The sequence below is a fragment of the Blennius ocellaris genome (genome assembly GCF_963422515.1).
Source record: "Blennius ocellaris genome assembly, chromosome: 19".
Taxonomy (NCBI): Eukaryota; Metazoa; Chordata; class Actinopteri; order Blenniiformes; family Blenniidae; genus Blennius; species Blennius ocellaris.
In genome coordinates, this window is record NC_137668.1 from 9,303,405 (window position 1) to 9,325,034 (window position 21,630).

General features: G+C 45.1%; 1 protein-coding gene across 1 annotated transcript in view; it reads right to left on the reverse strand.

The window, feature by feature from the left end:
- Nucleotides 1-3,061: 3,061 nt before the first annotated feature.
- The window catches only part of dip2ca (disco-interacting protein 2 homolog Ca), a 49,048-nt gene continuing 30,479 nt past the window's right edge, over nt 3,062-21,630 (reverse strand). The window contains exons 15-38 of the mRNA XM_080515011.1: nt 21,499-21,563; nt 20,347-20,440; nt 20,085-20,204; nt 18,729-18,843; nt 18,236-18,375; nt 16,259-16,395; nt 14,572-14,780; nt 13,822-13,936; nt 12,680-12,881; nt 12,491-12,591; nt 10,310-10,390; nt 9,952-10,075; nt 9,712-9,838; nt 8,894-9,000; nt 8,680-8,789; nt 8,435-8,565; nt 8,109-8,277; nt 6,536-6,706; nt 6,326-6,387; nt 6,022-6,079; nt 5,231-5,305; nt 4,745-4,919; nt 4,550-4,673; nt 3,062-3,617 (exon numbers count right to left, since the gene is read on the reverse strand). Of these exons, the coding sequence (XP_080371137.1) occupies nt 3,365-3,617; nt 4,550-4,673; nt 4,745-4,919; nt 5,231-5,305; nt 6,022-6,079; nt 6,326-6,387; nt 6,536-6,706; nt 8,109-8,277; nt 8,435-8,565; nt 8,680-8,789; nt 8,894-9,000; nt 9,712-9,838; nt 9,952-10,075; nt 10,310-10,390; nt 12,491-12,591; nt 12,680-12,881; nt 13,822-13,936; nt 14,572-14,780; nt 16,259-16,395; nt 18,236-18,375; nt 18,729-18,843; nt 20,085-20,204; nt 20,347-20,440; nt 21,499-21,563 (3,065 nt within the window). The 3' untranslated portion in view covers nt 3,062-3,364. The remainder of the gene's footprint in view (nt 3,618-4,549; nt 4,674-4,744; nt 4,920-5,230; nt 5,306-6,021; nt 6,080-6,325; nt 6,388-6,535; nt 6,707-8,108; nt 8,278-8,434; nt 8,566-8,679; nt 8,790-8,893; nt 9,001-9,711; nt 9,839-9,951; nt 10,076-10,309; nt 10,391-12,490; nt 12,592-12,679; nt 12,882-13,821; nt 13,937-14,571; nt 14,781-16,258; nt 16,396-18,235; nt 18,376-18,728; nt 18,844-20,084; nt 20,205-20,346; nt 20,441-21,498; nt 21,564-21,630) is intronic.

Sequence of the window (21,630 nt, forward strand, 5' to 3'; positions counted from 1 at the left end):
TATAGTGTGACGGTGAGCCAATAGCAGGCTCTTATAAAAGTGTCATTTAATCTTTTTATCATGTGTACAAAACAAGTCACACACACTTGTACCGTACAAAATCAACACTATTTACATACAATGTACACACACACACACACACACACACCATGCAGCCTATCTCCCAGCCAACACACAGACCAATCCTTCAGGTTTCTGATGGGATTTCCTTCATTATCGACCTCCACCTTTCACACACACACACACACATGCACGCACACACACACACACACAGGGACTGAAACGTGACCTCTACGCTGCTACCAACGAACCCAAACAAGCGCTAAGCAACTTCCGATATGCATAAAGTTGTTTTTTTGTGTTTTTTTTGTTGTTCCTTGTAAAAATGAAGAAACGTAAAGAGAAATGAGATGCTGACACACGCGATTCACCCTCAACATGTAAACAAACCCTCTTTTTGTTGTTTTTTGTTTCCTGCGACCCGGCTCGACTCCCACCGTTTCACAGTTCCCCCTCGAGTCCCGGGATAAAACTTTCCTATATACTTTCTTTTATTCTCTACTTTAAAATCTGATAAACGTTTGAGTCAGTGCACATAAGCTGGTAGCCGTTGTACCAAAACCCACAGGGGGCGCTCTTCACTGCAGAGTCCAGAGGAAAACAAACATCTTTGAGGGAACATCTTTTTTTTTTTTTTTAACTTGCACTGTTGTCTAAAAGAGATATATAAAGTTGTGTGTGTTCTCTACCTGGTATGTGATGGTGGGTGTTTATAGGGACATGTTCAACAGATTTAAAGTTCAGTTTGATCTGTCAGGCTGGTGTCAAATTACAAGCGACAGCTGTTTACATTCATTTAGTGGGCTAGTCTGAGAAGAGCAAAGCGTTGGGTCGTGTGCTCCCGGGATCCCACTGTAACCGGCGCGCCGGCGTCAAATTACAAACGTCGGCGTACCGAAACGCGGAGGTTAGCCACAGATAGCCGCGGATGCTAAACTCCCGACGAGCATCGTAGGTTCCCTTTACACCGTCCGGTATCAACTCGGAACAATGAAGCTGGTGTCAAATTACAACACCGAACGCTGGATTTGGATCAGTGTTGGAAATTTTTCCAGTGAAACGACGTTACGATCGCAAACACAGACAAATTGTCCGTCGTGTCGGATGAAACGAGGAGGCTGGTGTCAAACTACGAGCAGCCCAGCCTACTTATTCAGGTTTACTTTGAAATGTAGCTGGATGTTGGTGATGAGATAGAAATCTTTTGGATCCCTAAAAAAATCATTGGGGGGACGAAGAGTTTTGACCGTCTGCAGTGAAGAACCTCCCGGTGGGGATTATTGCTACAAGAGGAGCTTCTCTTCATGTAAACGTCACGTGGGGTTCCCGCTTCCCTCCCGCCGGCGCTGCAGTTCACCCCGCCCCCCCCCCCCCCAAGTTAACCGGCCTTCTGCTCTGAATTGGACGGTTTTTCATTGTGCAGCCTTTTTTTTTTTTGTTTCCCACAAAAAAAGACGAAAGTTCAAAAAGTCGTGAAACCGCAGCGACGCCCGGACAACTTTAAATATACCTCTGCTTTATTCACACAGTGCACGCCGCCACCGCTGCCGCTTCAGGGACCCGGCCTCGCCACGATAAACCACAAATACTTCGGCGAAGAAGGGAAAAAAAACAAAAAAAACAAAATCAATCCAACTAGAAATCTACTCCCGCTCAGGATCCCACCCCGGGGACGTGGAGCGCCAGCCAACGCCTCTTTAAAAGCTTCAGGTGCTTCATAAAATCTGTAGGAAAAAAAGTGCATCAAATGGTCGCTGTTGGTGTTTGGAGCTCGTGTTCCACGCCGACGACTTAAAATTCACCCACAAAACGTATTAAAGCCACTTTAAGCAATGTGTGAAAACCAGAATGTGACGTTTAGAAGTTTAAATCTATTTCTGTGCTAATGAACTGGTTTTTTTTTTGTAATTTGCCTGAAAACAGGAACCTTCTGATGCAGCAGCTAACGTCACAATGATGAGGCCGGTGTCAAATTACATGGAGGAAAAACACCAGTTTGTGTAATAATTCAAGACTATTATTATAATTCTTCAATTTTGAACATGATCTTCAAATCTTTGAACTCTATACTGTAATATAATATCTCAACCTTACTGTCATGATGTTATTTTCACTATTGTCACATCATTTCCAAACTTTTTTTGTTGCACAAAATCTTCATTTTGGACATTTTGATTGAGTTTTTCTTCTTTTAAACACATTTTCTTTGTATTCTTCACTTATTGTGGCTCTAATACACCAACATCTGCCTGCAGTGGCTTTAAATGAGTTGATTCTTTGCATTTCCTGCAGGAAAAATTACAATAAAGTGTCCAAACCTGTCCAAAATATATATTAAAAAAAAGGGGCGGTATTTGTAACTTTTTTTTTTACTTTGGATCCTGAAATGACACAAACGTTTGATCTTTCTCGGATATTTTCAGTTCAAAGACATTAAACTCTTCAGATTCATTCATACAAAAAATGCTTCTTCTCTGATCGCCTCGGGATCAAATCTGCGGGAAAGTCGGCCTTCGATTCACATTGAAACTATATAAAATGTCCCTGTCGCACTTTTAACAGACTGATGGACACACACACACACACACGCACACACACACACGCACACACACACAGGGTGCGGGTGGAGAGAGCTGCATATAGGGGCTACTACACCTCATCGTGTTTTAGTTACCTCTCCATATAGATTATTATGTCTATGTACAGTATTTATATTTTTACAAGAATCTGGCTGCCCCCTGTTCTCGTCGAAAGAAAATCACAAATCTGGCTTTTTTTGTTTTTGTTTTTGTTGTTTTTTTTGGATTCGACCAGTAAAACATGACAGAATACAGTCTCTAGTTAGTTTTTTTGTTGTTTTGTTTGTTTGTTTTTTGTTTTGCCTGTCTCTTTGTTTACCTGCTAAAGCCTCTGAACGACGACACGCCGCCTCGTACACAGTGTGCCCCCCCCCCTCCCCCACCACCACCACCACCACCACCACCGAAGGGGATCTCCCAGTCAAAAGGTCAAAAGGTGGAGCGAGACGATCAGAACACCAGCGAGCGGATCACACGACTCCAATCAGCCAATCAGCCGGCACGACACGACTTCAAAAGAAAAACGGACGAGTTACGACCACACCGCACGCAGGTTCAAAAAATACAGTACATCTGGATTCTGGGAGGGGGACGGGGTGGAGGGAGGGGGAGGGGGAGGGGGGAAGAAAGGAACAACGACGGCAATATGCACAGCATACAAACGCATGCTCGCTCCCACACACACACACACACACAGACACACACACACACACTCAGGCAGCAGGCTACATGTTGTAGGCCACGTAGATGGGGTCGAGCTGGTCTTGGAGGAAGCCGTCGCGGAGGTGCATGCGCTGTTTCTCGCCGCGCGAGTTGATGGGGATGACGCCGATGTCCGTCACCACGACCACGCCCACGATCAGGTAGTGCTCCTCCAGCACCGCCTTGGTCACCATGGGAACCAGGTCCAGGGCCTCCTGCTCCGAGCCCTCCAGCTCCACCACCACCACCAGCAGGTTGGTCCAGGGGAAGACCGCACTGATGGCCACAGACCCGGGGGGGGGGGGGGGGGGGGGGACACGTCAGTCATTGAGGCGAGAAAAGGCGTTCGATAAAACCAGGAGGAATGATAAAATCCCTGTCACGATACGGTGGAATGAGTTTGAACGAAACAGTCGTAAAGTAAAAAATATCAGACGAATAAACTAAATACCACGAAGGATAAAATCACTATAGGTAATATATGTTATACTACTACTGATAATAATATCAGACAAAAATACCAAATTATAAAATGTAACAAAAATCACAGAAATTATAACATTGAATAAGTTAGAGCAAAATACTATTTTGTTTTTCAATCAAACAGAATAATACAAAAAAAAACACCCCAAGAAGAAATTATGAAACATGAGATATAGTGAAACCAAAAAAGAATACACACACACACACACACACACACACATATATATAAAAATGGTAATAACATTGAATACGTTTAGAGAAAAAAATATTTTCAAAAACAAAATATCAAGATAAATGATAAAACGTCAAAAGAATAATAAAAAGCAGAATAGCAATAAATACAAAATAAAAAAAATATAAAAAAAAGAAAGTAACAAGAAGAACGTAAGAAAAGGGAAGGAAATCACCCAAAAAGTATGAAAAAAAGCTAAAGAATGTAATGAAAATGTTAATGGATTAAAATGTCTTCATTACATCATTAAATAAAAAACCCACTATTCTTACTAGTAGTAGTTTTATTAAAATATTCATTTGAAAATAGCGAAATCAAACAATAAAAACTTCCACTGCTGAATTATTCATCTATTTTCCATCGTGCTTATATTCTGTGCAGGAGCAAATCCTAATCCCAGCTGACCCTAACGCTGAACTCATAGAATATAAAGGATATTAAATTGTTTCCAGATGCAGATGCAGGATTTAGCGGTGTGGGCGGCTGCACCTACCACTCCATGATGCTCTTGTGTGCGCGGATGACGGAGGTCTCGATGTCGATGGGGTGGTACCTCATCCCCCGCAGCTCCATGGCCTCCTCCAGAGCCCCCACCACGAACAGAGCGTCGTGCCTCTCTGCGGCAGCACACAAGAGTCAGAACCTCCCACCCCGGACCGGGCCGGGCCTCGGTGAGCAGGCCACTTACCCCCGTTGGCGTCGGTGAGCTCGGTGCGGCGGAGGAAGCCCAGGTACCCGGTCCGGGCCCAGACCGTCTGCGTGTCCCCGAAGCTGAGCCGGGAGTTGAAGTGGTCCGACTGCAGGACCTCCTCCCCGTACCCGCTGTAGTACCCGCTGCCGTTGTGAGCGCTGTGCACCCAGATCTGCAATATTAGATAATAATAGATCTGTGAATATTTAACATTCACAATTTTTTTTTTTTTATTTAAAAACTAAAATAATGAGCACTGAACAGCCCAGTGTTGTAGTACCATTTTGTACCACAAGATGGTGCAGTGAGTCCAACAACAGAAGAAGCAGCTCATGAAAGAAACATGAAATCTGACCACAATGAATGAACCTGCTGACTCACTGCTGCCACCCAGTGTGCAAAAGGAGTATTACCAACATCTGAACCACTTCAATACAAATGTTTGATTTGTAAACACAGTGGAATCAGTGTTTGAGTGCCGACCTCTCCCAGATGCGAGTCTCCAAGCGGACCTTTCGTCTCGGGGTTGGCGATGATGATACGGACTCCAGGCAGAATCTAGATTGAGAATAAAGACGTCGTCATAGTTACTGCATCAGCCAGAGTGCCCCCCCCCCTCCCCCCCTTCCTGTGAGGATAAATGACTGTATTTAACACACATTTACACTTTCAACTTGCAGAGAAACAGATTCACAGACCGAGCAGGTAAACCATGTGATCCTTGGTATGAACTGAAAATTGATTTTCATCAATATATAACTTCAGGAAGATTAAATAACTTGTTTTACGATAGAAACTGACAAATATGTGCTGCGGGTTTGACGCTCTTCTCACCCTCATCAACGAAACGTGACAAACGCAACGAGACGCACTGTCCAGTGGGATATAAATAAGAAGTGACTGGGGAGAAAGTGGAGTTTTCTGGTCTCTGATTGGTCCTCCCACATGCAGTGAGTCAGAACCAGCCCACTTTCTGCTCCGAAACCTGACGTTTTCTCTTGTTTGTGTCCGTGCGGGAGAAGAAGATGACGAAGGAGCAAGCTCACCCAGAAACAAGAGAAGATCCAAAATGCTCTCGGATCAGAGGACAGTTTAACTCGAACTTGACGTAACTGAGCTCTACAAACACTCCAACTAACTTCAGTTCAACTGAACTGAACTAAATCCGACTCTCATCACAGAAAGTTTGACTCGAGTAAACCCGGTCCATCCTACTCATCTCATCTAGTCTAGTCTAGTCTAATCTAATCTAATTTAACGAGAGGCGATCTCACCTTGCCGGACTCCATTAAGGGCAGACTGTGAGGAGAGCCTCTCTCTACGAGCCGAACCCTGGAACACACAAACACACATGTTTTTATCACACCGTCAAGCATTTATAAGACGTGGAATATTAGATGTGTCGTTCCATTGCTCAAATTGTAGTTAATCACAAGTAAAACTGAGTGAATAATAGTTACTTTGGATTTTAAAAGAAGTCCACATGGTGTAAATGATGTTAAAGTACAATTACACGGCAACAATGAATAGAAATCAGTCAGAGCAGTAAAATGAAGTGGAGCCCCGGCGTGGTGGTACCTGTCGTGTCGCAGCGCTCTCATGTCCACGTACACAGTGGTTGGATCCGGTCCGGAAGTGCCCTGCAGCCAATCACAGAGCAGAGGGATCACGCCAGATTCATTCCCCCCCCCCCCACCACCAAAAAAAACGTAAAGTCAGAGTCGAAGAAATAATGTTTCCCCGGAACGGCAGTCGGTCAGAATGTGCGGCGTCTCGGCGTTGTTTCACCTGCAGGCAGATGGCCAGGTTGACCCTGCAGCCGAAGGCGGTGCTGACGGAGCGCGGGTGGAGGCCCAGGTCCTTGAAGAGCTTGGAGAAGGAGTGCGTGAGGGACATCCGGGGCCGCTCCTCCGCCACCACCACACAGGCTCGCACCCGGGACAGATCCAGACCCCGAGCCTGCCACACCAGAGAGAGGTACTTTAATCTGGCAGAAATTATGTCATATTTTTTTAAAAAGACATTTCAGACTGTGATCGCTCTTCAAAATGACCTTATTTATTTATTTGTTTGTTCATGTTATGCCTATATATATATAGATTAGTCTTGTGTTTTCTGTTCCTATTAGCAACTTTACAACAAAATCAAATCAATGTGATTCCCCGTCGTTCCCCCGACTCCTCACCAGGTCACACAACATCACAAAAAACAGCCTCCTTTTGTCTCACAGTTCTACAGTTACACTCAAGTTTTGTTTTCAATTCTTTTCATCGTCTCTCAGAATTTTCTGTTTGTACATTTTCTTAAATTTGTAAACACTTGAACAACATTTAAATTCCACACTTAAAGAGTTCCACAGTTTTACTCCATAAACAGATGGACGTTTCTGTTTCAACGACGTTCCGTGCAAACATTGTTCTGAAAATTATGTTTTCGTTTTGCTTTCCACATAATAATCAAAATGTTTAAGTCGACAAGGTCCTTAACTTTAAGAAGTTTATTTTCAATAGATAAAGGATTGGTGTGTTCTCTAGAACTTTTCTTACTGATGATTCTAATTGCTCTTTTTTTGCAACAGGACTGAGGGCTGAGTGGTCCTGGTAGAAGTATTACCCCAGACTTCAGCACAATAACTGAAACATGGGAGAATCATTGAGGAATAAAGCACATTCAACAGGCTACAATCAAGCAAATCTCTAACTTTATATAAAATGCTGACACTTTTGCAGATTTTTCTTTTTACATAATCAATATGAGCTTAAAATGATTGAGTAGCTCCATCCAACAATGATGAAGAAACAATGTACACTAAATATGTGACCGAGTAGCATAAAGGGCAATAATTCAATTTAAGTGATTGATTGAATTTGTAGCCAAAAAAAAAAGATCTTTATTTTGTAAATTCGAGTTCATGTGCAAAAAAAAAAATCGAAACTCAAATCTTTCTTAAAAAAAAATAATAATCAGATTTTATTTTGTTTAGGGCCAAATCACTCAGCCCTATTACATTTTTTTTTAAACATTTCCTCATATACAGGAGCCAAAAACAGAAGTATTTATGCTGAGAGCAGTTTCAGTGGTTGGTACACCTGCTTCCAAGTCTTGATCGAGAGTGTGATCAAAAATGACAAATGTTTCACGAGGGGGGGGGGCACTAAAGCGAATCTCACTTCACTCCGCATTCGACCTTCGACATTCGACGCTGAAAGACAGATAATCACTAAAATGAACTCCACTTCATTGACAGACGGGCTGGAGGACGAACGGAAGGTGTCGTTTCGATTCAGGATGTGCGTGCGTGTGCGCGAGTGTGTGTGTGTGTGTGTGTGCATGTGTGCGTGTGTGTGTGTGTGTGCGAGACCTTGAGCGCCTCGGTCTGCAGGCCCAGTCCTTTGGTGCACAGCTCCATGACGCTGTAGGAGCAGAAGGTGTCTCGCACCCTCAGCTGGCTGACGGCCAGCAGCCACAGCGCCGGGTTCGACTCCAGCTCCACCGGGGGGATGAGGATGGACTGGTGGCCCGAGTACACGCTGCACCACCGCGACACACACACACACACACACACACACACACACACACACACACACACACACACACACACACAGAGGAGGACAGACGAGATCAATTCCACGGTGTTTGATCACCTGCGACCAGGTTTCTCCAAGATATTATGCGAGCGGCACCGACCTGCAGAGACACCAGAGGACGAAGCCGAGGCCGCAGTACGGATCCAGGCAGATGGCCACTTCTCTGGACGGGTACAGCTCGCACTGCAGCTTCACCGAGCGGCAGAAGGCCCCCACTGCATTGTGGGACATCTGGGAGGAGAGGCGGCTTATTATGTAATGCACACGGGAGATACGTTTTTTTTTTTTCTTTTGGGGGGGTCCCAATAAACACGTCGTGTTTGCGAGGATGAAGTCTGAGCTGACCTGGACTCCGGCCAGCATGCCCGTGGTGGACACGCTGAAGTCCAGGTAGGCCAGGCCGTCGGGGTTGGTGGGCTTATAGAGCGCGGGGGGCTTCTTCTTTGGCAGGTCGTCTGCGACGCAAAAAAACCCAAAACATTTAGAGCTCACGTCTCCTCGTCACCGTTTCTGGAGCATAATGTGAAGAATGACAAGAGTTACAGAGGTGGACAGTTACCAGTGTCCAGGACTGGGGGCCAGTTCCTGATGTCCACGGTGGCCATGGCCTCCTTGGAGCGCAGCAGCTTACAGATGACGGCTGTGGTCATCACGCAGGACGAGTGGCTGACCTGCAGAGGGAGGAGGAGGAGGAGGAGGAGGAGGAGGAGGGTCACAACTTGTCCTGCCTCTTACTGCAGGTCTGGTGCCTGTGAGATGTTGAGCTGACGCTAATGCTGCATGGTGAAGTGCTGCCATCTGCTGGTCGCTTCTGGGACTCTACCTCGAGTTTTGTTCACGTCTCTTAGTCAAACAGTGAAACAGTTTCAGTGTAACCCTGTAATTAAAAAGAGATTTGCTAAAAGCTCTTCCACTGAGAGAGAGAGAGAGAGAGAGAGAGAGAGAGAGAGAGAGAGAGAGAGCTCAGTGGAAGAGCTTTTAGCAAATCTCTTTTTAATTACAGTGGGTTTTTTTTTTGAGAGAAACCAGTTTAAACATTAAAGTTTATCTATACAAGATTCATCACAATGCAAAAGCCCCAAAAGGCAAAAAAAAGTACATGAGAACTGCACTTTCTGTATTTGTTTTGTTCATATTAGTGTTGTGGATTTTGTATTAAGTGTTGCAACTTTTGTATTTGTATTGTAGCTTCTGTATTAAGTGTTGTAACTTTTGTATCAATATAGCTTTTTTAATTGTGCTGTGACATTTGTAGTCGTGCTTTAACTTTTGTATTTGAGCTTTTTTTTTTTTTTTCTTTAATTTGCATTGCAAGCTTCTGTATTGCGTCGCGACTTTTGCTTTTTTTCCCCCGCTGCGGCTCGGCGCCGACTGAACCTGACCTCGACGATCATCTTGACGGTGGGCAGCGTGGTGGAGATGTTCTGAGGGTGCGGTGGTCGCACCGTGATGGGCACGCAGCCGGCGTACAGGCAGCCGTAAAACGCGGCGATCAGGTCGATTCCTGCGCGACAGACAAACGACACCGCCGACAGTTGAACAAAGGTTGTCCTCTGGTCCCCCCCCCCTCCCCCCCTTGAGGAGCTCAAGACTCTGGAGCCACGGGGTGACTCTGACCTGGTGGGTAGACCAGAGCCACGTGGTCGCCCTCCTGCAGACCGCCGCGCTCCATCAACAGAGCCGCCACTCGCTCCGCCCTCTTGTGCAGCTGCAGGCAGGTGAGGGAGTTGGACACCGCCCCCTGCAGGAGGTAGAAGATACGGCACGTTAAAAACCGCATGAGTTTTAACGTCTGCGCTTGAGGATGAATCGTACATTAACGCTACGATTTGTTTTTTTTACTGTGCAATTTAAACCAATTCTTAATGTGAAATGTTAATGTTTTTAGCCGAAACGTATGGAAAAAAAATCACCAAAAAAAAATCACATCTGTGATGAAACTGTCGCGTATTTGTGGTTGTGTGCGTTTTGTTACCCGGGAGCTGAGCAGTGTGTACAGGACGTGGTCCGGGGTGGTCTGAGCTCTCCACTGCAAAACTTCAGACAGGAACAGGAACTGCAAAAAAAAAAAACACACAAAAAAAATAAATTTTTAACGATTTGAAATGCATATTTTCACCATATTTGCTTCCAGAGTTCTTCCTGTTGTCACAATAACACAGTGATGCCAGTCAGAGGATATATATGAATAAATAGTTGTGATTAACACCGACGTGTGTTGTAGCGGAATATAAACGCTGCTGTGTTTTGGCTTTTCTTCATTTCCGTCCAGTGAGCCTGAATGATGCTTGTACACATGACCTGGGAGTTAAAAAAAAACCAGTCCGTGAGAAAACGACAAATCGTACAGCCGACTTTACCGTCTGAATAAAAGTAACTGTTGTTTCTCATGCATTCGCTGAGGGTGTAGTGTTTCAGTAGATTATTTGGTTAATTTACAACCTGCTCAGGTTTTTTTTTTGGCCAGAAATTACGACTTGAGGCATTTTAACAAAAGCTTAAAAATAAACTTTGAGTCAAAGGTTATTAAACACAAATCTAAAAAAACCGACTTACTGGTCCAGTCCGATCATGTTCAGATTGAAAATATGTTGCTTCCGACAAATATAGAAAGAATTCACATGTTTTCACGTGAATTCATTGCAAATAACTCGTGATAATGTAGCAGAGTAGTAATAAACAACGTGCAGGATGTGGTCAAATAGAAATGAGAACATTCGGCAATGATCAGGTGAAGAACCGTTGTGCTGTTTATAGACTTGAAAAGCAAGAAATTGTAAAATAATGTGTCTCGTAAAGCGTTAAAGGTCACTTTCTCTGCTCATGCTGTGCTTTCTGGGGACGTTTCACCGTGAAACTCCTGTTGACACGCGTCATTTTTACACGTCCTGCTGTTCAATCACTGCAGCATTTAAATCTGAAAGTGCAGCACAGACAGAAGACATCAAATTGTCCTTCAGCCAGACTGCGGCGCATGTAGAAATACGTCTGCAGCTTCTCTCCGCTCGCTGCTGATGGTGCACGATTCTTTTTTTGTTTTTTTTCTTTTTTCACTGCAGAGAGCATTGAAGCAGCGCAATCGATAGCGCAGACGGTGAAAAACCTCAGAGCAGGTGAAATGAAAGCGGCCGATCTTATTAAACGACACGTTTACCAGATGCTTTCACAGAAATGTGTGATCCTCATGACGAAAACCTCTAATTTACATTTGTGATGAGCCAATCAATACACCTTTTCTATCAGCCGGTTAGAAAAACAGCTTTCGTCATCAATACGTTGTAATAATGAAGAGAAAACAAGGGTTGAAATGTTAAATCAAATCAAATAATTCAGATTGAAGGTTGAGATGTTGACCATGAAAGGATCAATGTTTGTATTACTGAGATTACAGTTTTTAAACATAGTATTAAAAAGGCTAAATGGCCAAAATGATTCTATGTAAAATTAAAACGCTGAGAATGAAAGTCCAAGTGAGACAAAAGACGAGGTTAAAAGGAGATACGTAAAAAAAAAAAAAAAAAGGTCAAGATGTTCAGATTTCCGATTGAATTGCTGAGAACGAGTTACAAGTTACAATTTAGTTCAAAATGTTGACATTTTAAGTTGAATTGTTGAACATCTAGCTTGAAATGTCAACTTTATTTCGACTCTTTTCTTTCAAATCTTTAAAATGAATAATTTAGGTTATTAATTAAGATCAAAATAATCATGATCGAGGCCAAAATGTTCAGGGTAAGAACTCAAAACATTCACAATTGATGTGAAAACATTGAGGATGAGAATTAAGATGTTGATATATCAACATAGGAGGCTATAAGGGTTTCAAAACATCTAAATCCATCGAATAATTGTTCAAATAACAGGAAAAATGTCAAAGAAATATTAGATGAAAGGGAGAAAGCTTGATGATGTACGTTGAGAATTAAGCAAAAAGATACCGCAAGTCTAACATTGTCAAATAATACCAATAAATGAGAATATTTGTCAAAGCGTTGAGATTAAAATTTTAAATATTGACGCTGTAACTTGAGCGTAAAGTCGGAGAGCTCGACGCCGAGGCGGGATGAAGGCATAAACCCTGCAGGAGTGGCTGAGGATGATAAGATGAGATGTTGAGGATAGAAGTGAGAAGGTTTTTTTTTTATTTCGTCGCTACCTGGTCGTTGTCGTCGGTCTGGCCCAGGTCTCGGCCGCTGGCCTGGGCGATCCTCTTCCCTGACACCAGATTCCCCACCATCACAGAGGCAGGTCCAATCTCTGCAGCGCAGAGCAGCGTGTCAGCAACACACACACACACACACGCACACACACATCCACACACACACACGCGCGCACACACACACACCTGGCTGTTTCTGCCTGGGTTTGGGCAGGTTGGTGACGCAGGTGTGGGGGCACATGAGCACGTTGCAGGGGTGCAGCCCCCCCTCCAGGTACAGCTGCTTGATCTCCGACAGGTGGATGCCCCCCAGGGGGGTCTTGGGGAGGGTGTTGGCCGGGACCAGAGCCAGGCAGAAGACGCCCACGCCGTGGATGCTGTCGATGGCCTGGGGGGGGGGGGGGGGGGAGACGGGAGGAAGTCAGAGGAGGCGTCGCTTCTTGTTCGCCTTCCTCTCCACCGGGGGGCTCGAAAGGAGCAAAAAGTGAACATGACGTCCTCTTTGTCGGGTTCTGAGGCAGCGGCGGGTTACAAACAAGTTAGCAGCGAGTGTTGCCATGGAAACCTGCTGCAGAGTCTGCAGAGCACAAGACATGACGCAACACATCGGGGCGAGGAGGCAACTTGCAACACAAGAGCAGGAGGAGGAGGAGGAGGAGGAGGAGGAGGAGGAGGAGGAGGAGGAGGAGGAGGGGAAACTGGAGGGGGAGAAAAAGGAGGAGGAGAATGAGAGGAGAGGAGAAGAGGAACAGGGTGAGGAGGAGACAAAGGAGCAAGATGAGTTGGCGCAAAGCAATCATGAGGAGTCGGAGGAGGAAAGTCGGCAGGAGGGAGGAGGAGGAGGATCAGGCGTAGCGGCGAGATGAGGAAGAAGACGAAGATAATGATGAAGGGGAGGGCAAGGAGGACCAGTAAGAGGACCAGAGGAAGTAAGAGAAACAGGAATAGGAGGACAAACACTTAGAAAGTCAGAGAAGAAACAGGGGAGGGGCAGGAGGAAGACGAGGAAGAGGAAGATTGAGATCAGAAGCATGAGGAGGAAGAGGAGAGGAGGAGGAGGAGGAGGAGGAGGAGGAGGAGGAGGAGGAGGAGGAGTAAGATTGACATCAGAAGCATGGTAGAGGAAGAGGAAGAGGAGGAGGAAGAGGAGGAGGAAGAAGACAATGCAGATGAGTCAAGGGGGAAGAGTGACAATGGGAGGAGGATCAGGGGTTAAACAAGATGAGTTGGATGATGATGATGATGATGATGATGATGAGGAGGAGGATAATGAGGAGGATAGTGAGGAGGAGGAGGAGGAAGAGGAGGAAGAGGAGGAGCAGCAGTACCTGCAGCACGCGGCTCATCCACTGGAAGCTGTCCTCCTCGGTGGAGTCCGGCCTCTGCTCGGCCACCACCACGATCCTCTCGTCCCTCAGCACGGTCACGGAGAACACGGCTATCCTGCAGGAGGAAGAGGAGGAGGAGGAGGAGGAGGAAGAGACACAATGTTCAGAGCCAAAGTGCAGGTATATTCCGAGACGAATCCCTCTTGATCGTTCCTCCTTGTACGACCAGTTCGATAACAACTGGGTCCAGAAGCATCTGCTCAGCGACGCTCCGGCAGAACGCCGGGGACGTTTCAGGTTCAGGAGTTTAAGAATGTAAAGAGATTATAAAACAAGGACAAATACAAAGCGCTGCACCACTTCGGGGGGGGGGGGGGAGCAGAGCCAAGTGGCAGTTTAACAGTGAACCTGCAGCCCGAGCTTCACGTCACGGTCATTTTTCTTCTCCCTACAGCCGCCTGCTCTTTAAAGTGGACCTTAAATAGCTCCAAAAAAACAAAAAAAAAACATCACTGGAGCCTGTCGGGTAAAAGATGAATTTCCTCCTCAAGCGGCCGCGGACACAATTAAACTTCAGCGTGCCGCCGTTTTCTGGATTCGCCCACTGTTGCTTCTACTTTATTAGATTCATTACGAGGCTTGCGGAGGCGCTCGTTTATCAGCGGGTCTGGGAACGACGCAGAGAAACCATTCATTTGACCCCCCCACCCCCCCCCCGCCCCCGCCCCGTTCTAAACGGCGGTCACTCACCTGCCGCGGTACACAAACTTCATGGGCTCCACCGCCAGCGCCGTGGCCACGATGTCGTCGGCGTTGTGCCGCCGCCCGCTCACCATGATGAGGCCGTCCATCTTGCCGGTGATGAAGACGAGGCCGCCGGGCCCGATGAAGCCCAGCAGGCCGGTCCGCACGAAGGCGTACTCGCTGATCAGGCCGCCGCCGGCGCTCACCGGGTAAACCTGCGGCCATAAAAACACGCAAACCAGGCGGCGAAATCAGCCAAATGCCACGGGACCTTCGGGGCCCGGACTTTGATATGGATAATGTCACTGCCAGCCCCCCCCCCCCCCCCCCCCCCCCCACACGGATCGTTTAATTAAGAGTTACGCAACAGTTGCACAACTTCAAACGCGATAAGTACATTTAATTTTGCACACAAATCTATAAAGGGAAGGTCAAAAAAAAAAAAAAAAAAAAGAGTGTCTGCAGCTGATTAGATATCATCTTAAACCAGCTTTCATTCTTTTTCAACTAAACAAAAGGTCACTTTTCTTCAAAGGGATATCACTTTAACACGACTGAGCGGCTGAATCAAGCAAAAAGAAAGAAAAACATTTTAATAGACAAATGAGAAGTAAGTTACTGGGAATGGGGGAATGTTTTTTTTTTGTTTTTTTTTAGAAATCAGAGGTACCTTAATATGTAATGTAACTAGTTACTCTTCTCCTGTGTCATTGTACGCTCGCTGAGTTATAGATGAAGTTCCATGAATCCATTGATCCGCTTGTCCTTCGTCTCTGCTCTCGTTTCCACACGTTAGCCTGACGTGGAGAATTTCACCTTATTGCCTCTCTTATCTATCCTTACCTTTATTCAGCCCGTCGGCTTTTGTATTTTTATATTTCTTGATATTGTTTGACCTTATTTCCTCTTAACTTGTGTGGTAATGTCTGACCTCATCTCCATTTACATGCGGGGATCTTCTCTGAACTTACTTTGTTGTATCCTACATCGTCTCGTTCTGCTCTACTTTATATTTGTACGATTTTACATATTTTCCTCTCCTACCGTCTGGAGAAGTGGGAATCGGAAAAAGATTTCCAATATAAAAATCGGTTCCTATTGTTGCGGTCCAGTCGGAGAGTACGTCACAAGCTGAAGCTCAAACTCCGCGACAACAAAACGCATCGTGGAATAAACGCGAACAAAGAGAAGGCTGCGATCTGTAGAGAAAGCTGATGACTGTCCAGTTTGTAATCAGTGTAAAGTCGTTATACCTCGTATAGAGGTTCACACGAGCAACACGCTTGAACATTCATGCTCTCAAAAACACGGCATTGAATTAAAACGACACTGTACGTTTAGCGAAACACAAAGTCACTCAACTTAATCGTCACCAGTGGAGGTTTTGGGTCTGAGCGGGTGAAATTCAACGCCATGTCTCGTTTTTGACGGTTCATAAAACAACCTTCTTTTAAAAAATGTCTTATTACAAGAAACACAAAATATTCTCAGTAATTAAATTGAGTAAACTCTGGTTATTTAAGCATCACAGTGCGACACATTGATCAAGAATCTATAAAGAATTGTATGGACGAGGATCCTTGTCTCACCTTATCTTCTGATGTTATTCTATTAAGTTCGTATTAAACGAGCCTGGTGATGATCCGGGTTTGTGTATTTGTGTGTTTGTGTAGTTTTCTCCCAGCCGCCTCACCTCGAACGTGTTCTTGGTCATGCCCGTCAGGCCGTAGTAGGACGTGCCGGTGGCGATGGAGCAGACGCAGAACTCCCCGATCTCGTCCGTCTGACAGAGCTGAGGGACGCCCTCCGGTTTCACCACACACACCAGGCCTGAGTGGACCAAACACACACACACACACACACACACACACACACACACACACACACACACACACACACACACACACACACACACACACACACACACACACACACACACACACACACACACAGGCACAAGGAAATCAACATCCACTCCTTAATTCTGCTTGAACAAAGTCATTCAATAGAAACAATAGAAACAATATTCAAGAGGAGGAACTGCAGCGACGTTATTCACTCTAAACACAGTCGCTTATCTAACGCTTTAGCATAAAGTAGGTTGTTTTAACCTTCCTAGGGGGTTTAAAGGGCGCTTTGCGAACAAACATCACCTCTGTGTTCCTCGATTTTAAGTCTCACCTTGACGCTTTTGAATTAAAAAAAAAAAAAAAACGTCAGGCACATACTCCAGATAACTCCCCAGGTTCAAATGCAAAACCTGGATGAAGCTGGCAGGTTAATCACGCTGCTCTGTGATCGACTTGTCTCGGCAGTGGTGGAGCAGCGGGGCGCAGTTCCGGCTGCGAACACCAGGTGGTGCGAGTTGACAGCAGCGGGAGAGACTCTGGCTGTTTGATTAACCGCTTGCAGCTCCTTGCAGACTCCGGCGCTGCCGTCGTCATGGATTAAAAAGCCAAACGTGTCTCAAGATGCATCAAATATATTCCTTCAGCAGCAAAAAAACCAAATAAATAAAAATACACCGTATTAATCCAGCGTGTTTCGCCTTCGTGAATATGGGGTGTCGGGCATGTTTTATAGATCGTCCAAAAAGACTTCATGCTCATAGATTAATATGCAACGTGTAATGTCATATCCTACCCCCCCCCCTAAAAAAAAAACATTTGCATTGTTTATTCATCAGCCTTCAGAAGGGTTGCTGCTCCAGCTGGCTTCACATGACTTCATTAAAAGATTTTTTTTTTTCTGCGCTCTAACCCTTCTTATGTCTCGTCATCTTTTCAGAATCGCTGCTGTTGTTCTAGACCCCCCCCCCCCCCCCCCGACAGCTTTGACTTTGTCACCGATCATCTCCCATGTTGCACTGCTCTTTTCTTCTCCTCGCCAAGTTCAGAATTATCTGCAGATGCTTCCAACTCCATGCTGTCACGTTTGATTTTGCACTTGAGGAGGCTCGGCGCGCAAGAAGGCAGAATCAAGCAAAAAAAAAAGAAAAAATGCTCACAAAAACACGATCTGAAGGCACCTCAATCACTCGTGCTCTGTAGTCTGAGGTTACGTGAGTTATTAGGAGGAAGATGCTCTATAATCTGGATGCAGATCTGGATAACCAACTGTCGCCTCGGTGAGCAGCTCGACGTGACAAATCGATCCACCGATTATCTGAACAGCTGCGGCTTGGATGAATGATGAGAGACGTGCAGAGAACGCTCGGCGGGATAAACAAAAAGTCGCCGGCGCCGCCCGATAAAACACCCGAGCGGGAAACTGTTGCGGAGCCGCAGATCCAGCTGATGCCTCACAGTGTGCTCGTCGCCCTGTCGCGGCGCCACGCTGCCTTTTCACACCGTCGTTCAGAACATCGTCGCGCGGAGTAACGGCGCACAGCTGCTTTGAGTTTGAACACACACACATCAGAGCGCAGCCAGAAACAGACTCATGAGGGATTTCAAGGCTCAGAGATAGAATTGCAGATTTGTACATTAGGGGGAGAAAAAACAACAACAACAACAACAACAACAACAACAACAAACACAATCAGAAACTTTCTAGAATGTGGATCAGACAACTTCTGATTTTATACGTTGCAGATTGACTGTCCGTTCTCACTGTATAACACTGAAATGGAGGTGGCGGTTAACTTCATTTTTTTTCAACTGGGCCGTACCTCCAGGTGTGACGGTGCCCACGTCCTGCACCGTGAGCACCGACAGCCGCTCCTCCGTGTCCACGCGGACCACCCCGTACGTCAGGCCCTGCATGGAGAGGACGCCTCGGCCCGGGGGCTGGCTGCTGTCCTCCACCGGCCTGTACACACACACACACACACACACACACATCGTCAGTCTCTACACAAAAACAAACAGTGACTGCTGTCATGTAAAAACCTTTATTTCCCAATTGAAATGGCAAATTTGCTCTTATATCATATATATTTCCGACACATTAAACGAGGAAGTTGATCAATTCTCCTCCTCATATCTCCAGGAAAGTGATGAAGACTTGCAGAAACACCCACCCCTTCAAAGTAAAATGATAAAGAAATAATAGTGCCAGAATATATTGATGTAAAAACAAAAAAAAAAGTTTTGTTTATAACTGTGTTTAGGTATGAGAAGATTTTGCTGAGACGGAAACTGTGTGTGTGTGTGTGTGTGTACCTCCTGATGGCCACCGTCAGCGCCTCGGGGGAGCTGGCGCAGGGGCAGATGACCTCGGCTCGCAGGCCTTTGGTCTGAAAGACGTTGAGGAAAGCGTCGCAGGAGGAGATGGACCCTGGAGGTCATGAAACAATGAAACATTTGTGAGAAAGAAGCATTCCAGCGATCACGAGGGCGTGTCGGTGAGATCAAAAGCGGTCAAAGGAAAGAATTTACCATAAATCTTAAAAAAAACAATATTAAATGGTGTGTTTGAATGCAGTCGTTTTCAAATCTTATAAAGAAAATAAAAAAACAAAAAAATAAACACCATCTCAAGGAAAATCTGATGCAATTTGATTTTTGGTGGCAGCGACACATTTCAAAAAAGTTTCCCTTTCCTATAAAAAAATACACACAAAACACAGGAAAACAGAGACTCATTATGAAAATATCAATGATCAAGTTTGATTTGTTGAAGATGCCGTTAACTTGTTGAAACGTGTCCCACGGGGGGCGAAAGGCTTCCAATCTTGCCGTGTCGGATGTTTGAAAAGTGTAAAAGGGACTGAATGTTTTCAATATTAGCGACTGTTTGTTCTCATCCAGATCCAGAGCTGCAGCGGGGGAAACGCTAACTCGGTTTCTGTTCGCGAAATTGAATTAATGTTAAATCCATACTTGGGATGCTGAAAAGCCCTCAGCAGGAGTCGTGCAGCGACTGAAAAATGAAAGTCTTAGAAGGAAACAAGAAGCGTTCAGACTCACGGTGCTGTTTAGATATTTTCAAAAAAAAAAAAAAAAGGCTTTAAATGTCATCATTTTCAGAAATGACTTTTTTTTGCACTATAATTTAAGAATTGTTGGTATTTAAATGTTATTATATTCTCATATTTTAGGCCTCTTAATGAGAATTAAATCAAACAAAAGAATATTGAGATATAGCAGCAAAGTGATTATATATATATACATATATATATATATATATATATATACATAAATTCATTTTGATGTTAGACTTTATGATCACAAGGTTTTTGTTTTTTTTAAAGTTGTTTGATGCACAAACAAAGTCTGTTTTGGAACAAACGACAAGCAGCATGAAGCTAATGAGCTAAAACATGCAAAGCATCAGTCTGGAAGAGGAAAATTAACTCCCCGTCATGTTTGACTCTCGTTTCCACTCCGGCGAGGCTCAAAAAAACCAAAAAAAAATTGATTGGACTAAATGTTCAGTCGGACACGTCCTGCTCTATTCTTGACGTGACCCACTTCCCCCGGAGATTCCCCGGGAGACTTTTATCTGTTTCCCCAACGCGCCTCATCTCAAACAACCCCCCCCCAAACATTCGCCGAGGGGAATGGGCGAGACCTTACAGGGGTTCGATCCGTCGGCCACCAGCAGCATGCGCAGCGAGCTCAGGTTGATGTCCTTCTGGTCTTTGTGGGCCACCAGAGCCCAGTGCATGTCTCTGGACTTCACGCAGGCCACCTTGGCTGCACACACACACACACACACACACACACACACACACACACACACACACACACACACACGCACACGCACACACAGAGGGAGGACGTGTGTATTTAATGGGTCCTGACGGACGGACAGGCGGCGTGCGGCGTGCAGTCTGACCTTTGTACTGGCAGACTTTCTGGATCCACGACAGAGGGTTGACCTTCATCAGCGAGTAGGGCACGCTGATCACATGCATCATGTTCATCACACTCTGCACACACACACACACACACACACACGAGGAGAAGACGTGACAATCGGTGTGAATATGATCGTAACTTACAAGCAGCTGGGAAGCAGACATTTTTTAAAGTTCACTACATCCTGTTGCCGTTAAAAACGCTTCAGGTAACGACACATATTTACATTACTGTCTGAATAATGTCACGTCATACAGTGAAGTATAATATTCCATGTGAGAAAGTGTTGTATGTTGAATAAGTTCACTTATTTACAACACCACAGCTGCTTTTTCTTTTTTTTCTTTTTTTTGCTAAAACACATTTGTACTGTATATATTACATTACTGCGGTTTTAGATACATCAGTCCTAAAATGTCCAAAATCCTAACCATTTGCTGGTCTTTACACTAATATACTGTATATACTGCTATCTTTAGATGACAGCAGCCCAAAATTCTCCCATGATCCTTTTGCTTTTGACATTACTCCCTAATATATATCAATATAGAGACGTTCTGTACGGTATTAGCCAGGTAATAATTCATGAATGATATAGTGTACACAGTACTTTCAATTCTTTGCTGTTGTCAGTACACTAGCTGGCAGCCATTCCATTCTACAGGTGCTGTCATTTATATTTATACTACTATATACACTGTTGAGCTATCCTCTACTGTATTACTCTGATTTCCCTATTTCTTTCTTGCAAATAGCCCAACAAATTTCCCACAGCTAACATTTAATATAGCAGCTTTCCACCGTTTTCTCCCATGATCCTTTGCTACTTATATCGGCACGCATAAAGTATAATTCTGTAGCGCGGTTCAGTACTGGTGTAGTTAAAACCCTTCCCATCATTCTTTACTGCAATACGAGACCAGCTTTTTCACTGCCGGATTACACAGTGTTCCCATAATCCTTTGCTACTTCAGACCAATCATTCGTATAGATTAAGTCAGATCAGCTTTCTACTGCCGTAGCGACACGACGACGATCCTGCACTAACATTTACAGTAATATGGCGTGCACGCGACGGTGGGTTTTCGCGGTGGAGAACAAATGAAAGGTCGTGACCTTCGCCACTCACCGTCAGGATGCCGTGCCACAGCCCCACGTCCTTCTTAAAGTCCAACACGTTCACTATGGTCTCGGCTGCAGAGGAGGACATGAAGTCACACAATGAGCCACGTGCGTGCGTGCGTGCGTGTGTGTGTGTGTG